Below are 11,224 nucleotides of genomic sequence, written 5' to 3'. Positions count from 1 at the left end.
TCCAGCTTGATTTTCCAGCTCGATGGATGAGAGATGTGCCTGCCATAATTGGGTTTAAGCAAATGCTGTTTGGTCACAAAATGAGGATGCCCAGTGCTCAGACCTGAATGCTAAATTCTAATTCTTATAATAAGACAATGTGGAAGCAGCAAGAACCATATTATTATTCTGCCCTCAAAACTGATTATCTGATGATGTAAAATAATGTTATATTACCTTATATTCTTTCATTCTATATACACATTTTCTGGATTTCTATACCCTTCCTTTCTATATCTAGAAAATTTGTTTCTGTAATCCTATTTTTCTAATTTGGAATTAGAATTGAAGGGACCTTAAAGATAGCTTAGTCCAACTCCCTCATATCGATGAGGAAACTGAGGCTCAGTGAAATTATATAGGTATTAAGGAGGCAGAACTGGGATTTGTACTCTAGTCCTCTGATTCTGAATTTAAAATTACACCATGCTGTCTCCTACTTGAATAGAAGCCAGTTTAAAACTTGGCGACCACTCTCCTTTCCAATATATTTCAATCTGGTATTCATACACCTGCCAGTAACCTTGCAGTCTGCAGGTCGAAACACACATACACACTCACAATCTCACACACATGGACACACATGCGGACACAAATTCTACCCTGCAATTTCAGAAAAATAAACCAGGCTGGAGAAAGAGAGCAAATACATTGGTAAATGTTTACTTTCCAAAATGCCTATTTTCAGATACAGGCAGAATCACAGATCATATACTGGAGGGTGAACCACTGCCACCTACTTGCCTGGTGTGGTTGTCCTAATGGCAAAGTACAGAGAGAACTGGGGGTTGGGGAAAGCAGGATGGCTTCTATATGCTTTTGTACTTTTTACCCTCTGGAAGGAGATATCTGTTTTAAGAAAAATACAACTCCAGGGGACGACAAGGGTACACTTTCATCCCGTCATGAAGAACGAAACCACCCAATGTCACCACTGGCCGGTCAAGGCTTCGGCTCTTCCTTGCCCGAGTGGTGAGGTGGGGGAGTGTACTTCCCTTCTTTCATTAGCTTCTCCTTCTGCTTCATGATCATTCCCAGGCGTTCTACCTACCAATGGAAAAATACACAGCCAATGAAAAAACATTTAGAAAAAAAATTTAAAGAAAAAACATTTAGAAAGATATATCCTGCAGGTTATAAATAAATACAATTCTCTGGACAGTCTATTATACTATGCTAAGACTTTATGTTTGGCTATGATACTAATGATGACTACTCTGCTGGTATGGCTGCAGCTCAAGTAACCAGCGCATAGCGTATAACATACAGAATCCTCAAAATCTTAACCAGTTTAAAACTACTGAAGTTTCAAACTGCATTTTTATTGCTGATTACTTACTCCATACTAGAGAGTTGGTTTTTGCAAGTGGCTGTCACCGCTGAGAGACTAATATAAGGTTATGAAAGAGGCTGCTTTTCAAGTTGACCTCTGAAATTCTTCCTGGCCAACTACTACAATGCCATGGATTATAGTTATAGAAAAAAGAAACAATTGTAAACCTGGCCTGTATCTTATGATATACAGTTTAATACAATTCAAACATTAATAAGGCACTATCATGGGCAAGGTGGTCAAAGGAGAGGTGGGGGGTCAATAGTGCCAAATACTGATGTGCCATCTTTAGATTGCCTACAATAAAGGTCACTTCCTAGCTACAACAATAGCAAAATGCTACATTTTCTCCAAGTGGGCAAAAAAAAAATGACTATGGCCTCTTCAATGAGTTCAGGAAGAAGATCAAAGAGCCTGGCTTACAGAAGACTATAGTCTAGGTACCAGATTCTCTCTACTAAACTGATACCTAACCGTGGTATGGAAGTAACCTCAGATACCTGAAGGCTTTGCCAATAAAGCAGAAAGCTCTGGTAGAACCTACTGATATGGGCTTGGTGAGGGAATCTCTAGTCTGTTGCCTCAGGACCCCCAGAGCTAAGTTCAGAGAGGCTCACAGCCAGGGGAGCTACAGGGAATCATTTAACATTCTCGATTATGTCACAGAGGTGTGGTGATCTGCCTAAGTTAGAATGTCCTCAACGATGAAATCACAGATCCTTTTGGTATTTCACTCTTCATGTATTCTGCAGATTCTCACTCTGAAGTACTTAGAAAACTAAAACCTCAGCAATCTAATTCCATAGGATGATGTGCTAACCCTACACTTTAGGCAAGGCCTAGAAGCACTAGGTGACTAGCATCTCCTGATACAAAGATAACTTTAATGATCAGCTGGAAGAGGAATAAAAGATGGGTAGGAGCTTAAGTCATGCTTGAATTTAGGAAGGCTTCTAGTTCTGGCTCATAACACTGAGTACTTTTTCTTCCCTCCCCATTAACCCCAGGCCTCAGTTTCTTCATTTGTATGAGAGGGAAGGATTAGTTTCCAAGGTTTCTTTCCATCTCTATCAGTATGAATGAAATTTTTTAAATGAATTTATGTTTTAAGAAAAAAATCAGTCACTTCCTAATGACATTACTCTCTTCATACATGCACCTCCACCCCATCAAATAAAAAATCGACCTAGTTCAAACTGACGATTTGTCCACATCTGACTACAAAGACCTCACCTCACCCCTATATTCCACCCTCTCTTTCAGACAGAGGCAAAAGGGGCACTTCACTCAGAGGTCTGCCTAGCTGATGGCACCCATCAGCATTCTAAAGTCTTTCAATGCTTTTTTCCTTAAGATTACAGTGGTCGGTATGTGAATTATTCTCCTTATTCTATTTAACTTCATTCTGTACCAGTTTCGAAAATTCTAATTTCTCATACTGTTTACTGACTGTTCCTCCAGTCTTTTATGGGGTCTTTTAAAAAGGTGATTTTTTTTTAAACAGCCAGTATCTTAATATGATCAATAAAAGATTCAGAACAACAACAGCAGCAGCAACAAAAAGAACGTGACAGGAAGCTACCTATATTTTGCCCTAAGGAAAAGATGGCTATGGATCCCTACAACACAAACTAAGTATCTCTGTTCTAAATAGAACTATACATCTGAGACTCCCCCTTCCCCCTCCCTGCCTAACTCTAAGAAGGAAAGGTCTCCAAATGAGGAAAACTTTATTTTCTTATCTGCTACAACCTCTGGTGAAAAGAAAGAGACAAACTGCTTGCCTGTCTCACAGGAACAATAGATGGTGCTGATGTGTCCTTCGTAACTTTCTCCATCAAGTTTGAAGTCTCGAAGGGGGCTCCTTGAGTTGCCCTTTTCTTATTTCATCAGGTTCACTTCCCTAGTCAGGCTGACCAAATATAATAGTACTGATCCTTTAGTGTATGAACTAATCCAGAATTGTTTTTTTAACAACAGGGCAGGGTAAGACTTATTACATATACTCTTCTGCACCACAGTTCATTGACCTGGAATATCTCTAACTGATGACTATGAAGGGCAGCCTCTGGGACCAGTAGTGCTTTTCCGACTGTAACCTGACCAGGCATGTGTGAATATGTGCACCCACCCAGATACACAGAGAAATGACTAACTTTATGATTCTGATCCTTCTAAAGAAGGTGGGGAGTTTGAAGGGCAGGAATATATTTACAGAGAGGAGGGTAGCCTGGATGAACGGTTTGTCTGATCCAATCCTTCTAGGAACTCTTTAGGGATACATGTCAAACCGAAGGTGACCCTCAAGCTGGAGTTCCTTTACTCTGAAAGGAGACAGGAATGGGTCTCAGCAGTATGAAGAGCTCCTCCCTACTTCAGCATCTATTATAAAATTCAATTCAAAATATCTATCAATCTATTGAAATATCTATCAAAGGATAAACAAGATCCAGTTACTAGAATAGCTTGTTACTACTGTTGCACATGACCAAAGGATGGGAAAGTTTCTTGTATGTGACTTTAAATCACTTGAATAGCAAGAAAAAGGTCACTACTATACTAATAAAGTATGTATTAGCAGGTAGCTCACGTAGATAAGGAAGCAGTGGGCACCAATATTACACTCTGGCTAGTATCTTACACCTGGTGGGACACACTACAGGTATCTGCCTTCTAGAAGGTCGTTAAAGTAATTTACTAACTAAACAAAATAAACCAACTTCATACTGAATTTAGCACTAAAATGAAGAGAACTATGTTGCTGTTGTTCAGTTGTTTGTTTCAGTCATGCCCAATTCTTTGGGACCCCATTTGGGGTTTTCTTGGCAAAGATACTAGAGTGGTTTGACATTTCCTTCTCCAGCTCATTTTACAGATGAAGAAACTGAGGCAAACACAGTTAAGTGACTTGCCCAGGGTCACACAGCTAGTGTTTGAGGCCACATTTGAACTCAGGTCTCCCTGACTCCAGGTCTGGCTCTCTATTCACTGAAGCACCTAGCTGCTCCCAAAGAGAACACAGTTTAATGTAGTTCCACACACAGCAAACCAAACTACTGGATAGGAATCGACATAAATTGAGCACTTCCCAGAGAACAGTTATCTATTTCCTTCTATCATCATTTTACATCCTCACCGTCTTCCTCCTATGTAGACATTCAATGAAATCCTCATATTCCAGTTTGCATTCTTTCTTGGCTCGGGTCATACCAATTCCATGGGCACACTCAATGAATTCCTTCTCAAAAGCATGGCATCGGGCTGGCATTTTGTAAGGCTGTTCAGCACTCATAATTGTCATCCATTTGTCAATATTGAGGCCCAGCCGGTTTTGAATGTCAAAGAATGGCATGACTGCAGTAAAAATTAACAAGAGAATCAATATTAAGCCACACAAACTTAGTAAAATATTAAATTCTTTAGAAAATATTCTAATTAACTACAGCAGATGGCCTTTGGGACAAAGTTTTTTTTTACTACTCAACTAATTTCAATGTTAAAATCCTACCTTTGATTCAAGCTCAAACTCAAGTCTACTCCTCCCATGAAGTCTTCTCTGCTCCTTCAACAGAAACTAATTTCTTCCTCAAAATTCTTATAACCCTTTGTATGTACCTTCCTTTTGTATTTATTAATATGCATTATAGTTACTTGTGTTGGTTTTGTTCCCCCAATTCTGCATAAACTTCTTGATGACAAATACCATGCCCTCATCTTTGGATCTCACCCAATACTCAGTATGATCTATATGATCTGTACATAATAGGTGCTCAGCTTTTGTGGAATTTTAAATTTAAAACTTATGCACATACATAAAAACCAAATAAGAGAGAACATATCTCATCAGAAAAGTATTAAGCTAGATAAGTAATTTTCTCAGAGAAAAATAAAAAAATGTCTTTCTACTGGCTCCACAAATTGCTTCCTTAAATAAAAGCCTCCTGCTAGAAAAAGAGGTGAGAAAAGAGTGTTGGACTTGTAAGGAGAAAGCCTGAGCCCACCTCTAACACAAGGTGACTAGGTAAGTCACTTATTTAATCTGTTTTACTTTCCTCATCTCTAGAATGGTGAGTACTCACTTTATAGGGCTGTTGTGAGGATCAAATGAGATAATATATGTAAAGTATTTTGTAAACCTTCAAGTACTAGATAAATGTCAGCAATTATTAGAATCTGCTGTGCAATCAATTTCTGGTACTAATTCAATTCATAAATATTTGAGTACTTACTACATGCAGAAAGAAGGAATGCAAAAGATAGCTGGGTATGGTCTATTTCATCATGGGATCTCCCTTAAATGCAGTATCACTGTATTAGATGGTCAAAGGGAAAAAACTGTCTACTGTCCAGGGAAAAAGGGACTAGGTTTAACTTACCTGTGTGACCTCAGGCAAGATATTTCCCTTTTGGACTTCAGTTTCCTCATTATGATAATATCTTGCTTTGTTAGAGGATTTAAGGTTTGCAAAAATGCTTTATACACATTAGATCCCTTCCCAACCCAGGTGAGAGGTGCATCTTACAGAAGAGGTAACATCTTCAGAGAGATGAGGTGACTTGGCCAGAGTCACACAGCTTCTAAGTGTCTGTGGTAGGATTCAGAACTAGGTTTTCCTGACTCCATGTCCAAGGAACACACAGAGGCTGTTTTTGTCTTCCTTTACATCCCCAGCATTTAGTAAATTCCTGGCACATAATAAAAGCTAAATAAATGCCTGCTGATTGGCTGACTGAGCACACTGGACTTGTAATGTAGAAAGGTAGTATCTGAACTGTTTCAGCAAGATTCTCCCGGAATTCAAAGGAAAGGAGAGGGAATTAGGATTAGGAAAAGTAAGATCTTCATTGTCCTTACAGACCTCAGACTCTAGGAGAGCCAAATAACTATTAAGGCAAAATAATACATAAGTTTGTAATGGCTCTATAATACTTTTAAATATGTACAAAATGCTATCCTTAAAACAATCTTCTGAAGAAAATACAGGGATTACAATCTCCATATTACAGATGAGTAATCTGAGGCTTCTGAGAACACTATTAAAATTCAGATACCTTTATTCATTCAACAAACATATGTTAAATACCTATGTGAAAGTGAAAGACACTGCTTAGGACATTAAAAAAATTACATAATCCCTATCCTAAATTAGCTTAAAATCTAAAAAAAGGGTGGGGGGGGGGAGGGAAACATGTATACAAATGAATATTACAAGGTAGAATGTGTCAGCAGTAAAAGAAGCTTCTGCCAAAGTGGCCAAGAAAAGCTTAGGAACAAATTTTAAGCTGGGGGAAACAAGAAAGATTTGGTGGGAGAGGTAGTACCTTAGCTGGGCCTTGTGGGAAAGAGGATTCCAATAAGCAGACACTAGGGAGTATTTTCAGGAGCCGCTAGGTAGTGCAATGGCTAGAGAACCAGGCCAGGAGTCAGGACAACCTGGGTTCAAACCAAGCCTCAGAAACTTCCTAACTGTGTGATCCTGGGCAAGTCACTTAACCCTGTTTGCCTCAGTTTCCACATCTGTAAAATGAGCTGGAGAAGGAAATGGCAGATAACTCCAGTATCTATGCCTAGAAAATGAAGTTGGACCTGACTGAACAATAAAGGGAGTGTTTTCTGGTGCATCCCAGGCAAAGGAGATGCATGGCAAAAGAAACAGAACCAAGAGTAAATAAAAAGATCACTAAAAGGAAGTTCAAATCCTATCTTAGGCCCTTAGTAAGTGTGTGACCCAGGGCAGGCTATTTAACCTTTGTGCCTCAGTGTTCTTATCTGTAAGGTTGGATTCCAGGGCCTCTAAAGGGCCTCTCAGCCCTGAAAACAAGAGAGGTCCTGGACCCATCACAACAGAGAGGGTGGGGTGTGTGTGTTTCTTTAAGGAGGGGAAACAAGGAGTCGGCCATGCTGCAGACACCAAAGACGGCACATAAAACATCTCTCTTTCAATGGAGGAAGGGCATGAGCAGAGCAGGGTTGGGCTCTCCCACCAGGCCAGACTGTGCCCAGAGTTAAGGCTGTTTTCCAAGGCCCTGGCCTGCCTCAAAGCCAGGGTTCGGGGTCATAAAGAAAAAGGTGACCGGCCAGCCTGAACAAGCCCCCTCTCTGGGCCTCAGGGACATGGGACGGGCCCAAGGTCACATGGGGGCGCAGGGGCTCCACCCCAGGCTCCGGGGTCCAGACCCCAGGTCCGCCCCTTACAGCTGGCACATCAGCAAAGTGCAAATAAAAGGTTGGTGCGGCGAGTGGGTAGCTGCGCCTGGGGTTCAAATTCGACTTCTAGGTGACCCTGCGCAAGTCATTTAGCCGTTGCCGGTCTCAGTTTCCCACTCTGTAAAATGGGAAGCATGAGGACCTCCATGCCGGGGCGGTTGGGAGGGCCAAATGAGATGGTAATGGTTAAAGCTTATCGGCTCGGGCCGGGGTGGAAAGGTCTCCGCTGCCCCAAGGAGGGGAGGCTTCCTGGGGGCGGTGTCCGGGGACACAACAAAGGGCCTCAGAGGTCGCCTGGCCCAACCCCCTAGAACAAAGCTCTGGGGAGTCGGGTGACCCGCCCGGGGTCACCCCAAGGTATGGATCCCGCCCCCTCCCCTCGGATGGGGCCCGGGCCGGGCAAGAAGGGACCGCCGGCCAAGGGCGAATGGAGGAGTGCAGACCGGCCCATCTTCCCGCCCTCCCGCCACACTGGGCGGACACTCGCCAGTCACCTGCGGCCTAGTCCAAACGCCGCGTCCCTTTCCTTCACCACAAGTCTCTGTCGTCCTAGAGCCTCTTCGCGACCCACTGGCCGTAAAGCGTAGTCGGAACCTCACGACACCCAGAGACCCCGCCCCTCCGCGCAGGTTCGGACTAAGGTGGGGGGGAAGAGCACAGCTGTCGTTCTGCGCATGCGCCCTGGAAAATGGCCTGAGTGGAGCGGGGTAGGAGTAGGAATAGGGGTAGGGGTGGGGGCGAGAACCGACGAAGCCAGGTGAGCCACTCCACAGGGGAAGTTGGGTAGGGGAGTGGAGGGGAGGATGGGCGGGCACATTCTGTAGCCAGGTGGGGGTGGATCCGGTATCTATCTGCTCATAGGATTTGCATCTTGCTAGAAAGAATTTTAGAGAGATGTTGTCCAGCCCTCTCATTTTACAGGCTCAGTATGGGGAATTGATTGGGCACCTAGGTGGGGCAGTGGATAGGCAGGAAGGAACTCAGATTCCTTGCCTCTGAATCCTATTTCCGTTTTGTTGATGCAAAAAGGATAGGAGCAATAGAAAAGGAATGATTGGCCCGAGACCCAGAAAGAAACTTTGGGGGTTTACTTAGTGTTAATAAATTTATTGTAAATTGAATGACAACAAAAACAATAGAGTATTTAAAATAATTACTAACATGAATCTACATATAAGCACTTTCAAGTTTTGCAAAATGCTTTATGTATTATCTTTTTTGATCCAAATAAATCTTCCATCAAAGGAAATCCTTCATATTTAATAAAGTAGATCCTCAGAATTAACAATTAAGTAGAGGTGGTTTTTATTCTGAGTCCTTGTCTAAAATTCTGTCATCCTCTAGCATTGTTTTCTACTTAAAAAAAAAAAAAAGATGGTTGTCACTGTTTGTAGTCCCCATTCTGCTAATCTTGCTTTGTATCCCTTCATGTAGGCCTTTCCATATTTTTGTATGCTTTATGTTTATTGCTTTTTAATTATAGCGTTGTACTATTTATTCCATTACATTCACATACCTTAATTCAACTGGCCATTCTCCAGTTGTTAAATTGTATCGTATTATTTTTGGTTTTTATTTTTTTCTAGTGTAACCCCAGTTCCAAAGCCCATTGATATGGAACTCTCTCCTTCTTGGTGGAGATCAATGTCCAGCACCTGTGTGAAAGGGCAAGGCAGAATTGCCAAGAAAGAAAACTTTATTTTTTTAAATTAATTTATTTTTTGTTTACAACATTGAGTTCCATAAGCTTTTGAGTTTTAAATTTTATCCCCCTTTCCTCTGCACAAGATGGCATGCAATCTGATATAGGCTGTATATATAATATATATATTCATATTAAACATTTTTACATTAGTCATGTTGTAAAGAAGAATTATGGAATGAACCACAAGAAAGAAGAAACAAAACAAAAAAGAGTAAATAGTATGCTTTGATCTGCATTCAGACTCCATAATTCTTTTTCTGGATGTGGATAGCATTTTCCATCACGAGCCTTTTGGAATTGTCTCAGAACTTTGCATTGCTGAGAAGAGCCAAGTCTATCAAAGTCAGTCATCGTACAATGTGGCTGTAATTGTGTACAGTATTCTAGTTCTGCTCCCCTCACTCAGCATCATATAAGTCTTTTCATGTTTTTCTGAAGTCTGCCTGCTCATCATTTCTTATAGAACAATAGTATTCCATTACATCCATATACCACAACTTGTTCAGCCATTCCCCAGTTGATAGGCATCCCCTCAATTTCCAGTTCTTGGCCACCACAAAAAGAGCTGCTATAAATATTTTTGTACATGTGGGTCCTTTTCCTGGTTGGGATACAGTCCTAGAAGTGGTATTGCTGGGTCAAAGGGTATGCACATTTTTATAGCCCTTTGGACATAGTTCCAAATTGCTCTCCAAAACGGTTGGATCAGTTCACAGCACCGATATGTTAATGTTCCAATTTTCCCCCATCTCTAGCATTTATAATTTTCCTGTTTTGTCATGTTAGCCAATCTGATAGGTATGATGTAGTACCTCAGAATTATTTTGATTTGAATTTCTCTAATCAATGGTGATTTACAGCATTTTCCACATGACTGTAAATAATTTCTTCCTCTGAAAACTGCCTTTTCAGGGGCGGCTAGGTGGCGAAGTGAATAGAGCACCGGCCCTGAAGTCAGGAAAACCTGAGTTTGGATCCAGCCTCAGACATTTAACACACACACACACACACACACACACACACACAAAAACTAGCCGTGTGACCTTGGGCAAGTCACTTAACCCCAATTGCCCTTCCAAAAAAAAGCAATAAAACTGCCTGTTCATAAGGAGACTTTTAAGACTCTTCTCCACGATTTAAGCCATGACTCCCTTCTGGAGCTTCTGGCTTTGGTCTTTGAGAGCTCCATGGCAGTCTCTATCATGTTCCAATTCTCAGCTTTCTACAGGAGGCTTTCAGAGAACTTCCCTTTGGGTGAGATCTGGGACTCTCTTTTGGTTGAACTGAGTTACCTCAGTTCCAATGGGAGAGCGCCTTCACTCTGAAGTGTTTGGTGTAGACTTTCCTAAGGGGTGTTCTGGAGGACTAGCACTTCTGGTGTGAGGGCTTGCTGAGCCCCTTTTAGGTGTGCTCAGATGTCCACCTGATTCACCCAACTCTCACCCGTGGCTCCATGAAGATGTAATGTGTGCAACGGCCACATGCCAGTAAACTGTCTCAGCAGATGGGCTAAACCATAAACTGACGAGACTCAAGCATGTTGGTGAGTTAGCATGGGAAGATTTCCCGTTAAAATGGGCAGATGAGACCAGTTTGTTCCAACACCTGAAGCAGAAGCCGTGGAGTGCTGAGAGGTTTGGTCAGGCTTCAAAGATCGCAAGGTCACCCACTGCATCCCGGGCCACGGCCAGTCATTCTGATGTTTGTCCTGTCACTGGACTTTGATAACTTTGGAAGAGAAAGTGAAGCTCACAACTCCGGGCAACTCTCCCTCACTTAGATCCACATGGGCAAGTCAAGACATCATCTTGTGATGTCATTGGTCCTCTGAAAACAAAGGACAAACATGATGCTCTCCATACAGACGCAGTTTGTCGGTGTAAAGAGTGCTGCATTCAGTTCTTTTGATGCCCCCGAGTCAAATGAGGCCTTGGGGAAA

The 11,224-nt window shown here is 41.9% G+C and overlaps 1 protein-coding gene across 1 annotated transcript; it reads right to left on the bottom strand.

Moving 5' to 3' along the window:
- Positions 1–686: 686 nt before the first annotated feature.
- Positions 687–8,224, bottom strand: NDUFS5 (NADH:ubiquinone oxidoreductase subunit S5). The gene is made up of 3 exons (XM_069067996.1): positions 8,075–8,224; positions 4,509–4,726; positions 687–1,086 (listed from the first exon to the last, which is right to left on the bottom strand). Exons 2-3 carry the CDS (start codon positions 4,722–4,724, stop codon positions 982–984), a joined length of 321 nt encoding a protein of 106 aa, XP_068924097.1. The 5' UTR covers positions 4,725–4,726; positions 8,075–8,224; the 3' UTR covers positions 687–981.
- Positions 8,225–11,224: the final 3,000 nt, after the last annotated feature.

The sequence above is a fragment of the Petaurus breviceps genome, unplaced genomic scaffold (assembly GCF_028583685.1).
Source record: "Petaurus breviceps papuanus isolate PSGF00001 unplaced genomic scaffold, PetGlider_PUasm1.0 90760, whole genome shotgun sequence".
NCBI lineage: Eukaryota > Metazoa > Chordata > Mammalia > Diprotodontia > Petauridae > Petaurus > Petaurus breviceps.
The sequence above is the reverse complement of the archived record's forward strand: the minus strand, read 5'-3'. Positions and strand labels throughout refer to the sequence as shown.

Bases quoted from the DNA above. Each gene is read 5' to 3' on its own strand.
- NDUFS5 (XM_069067996.1), bottom strand. From the start codon at position 4,724: ATGCCATTCTTTGACATTCAAAACCGGCTGGGCCTCAATATTGACAAA. The intron at 1,087-4,508 runs GTGAGGATGTAA...TTCCATTGGTAG, and splicing joins GTCTACATAGGAGGAAGACG to GTAGAACGCCTGGGAATGAT.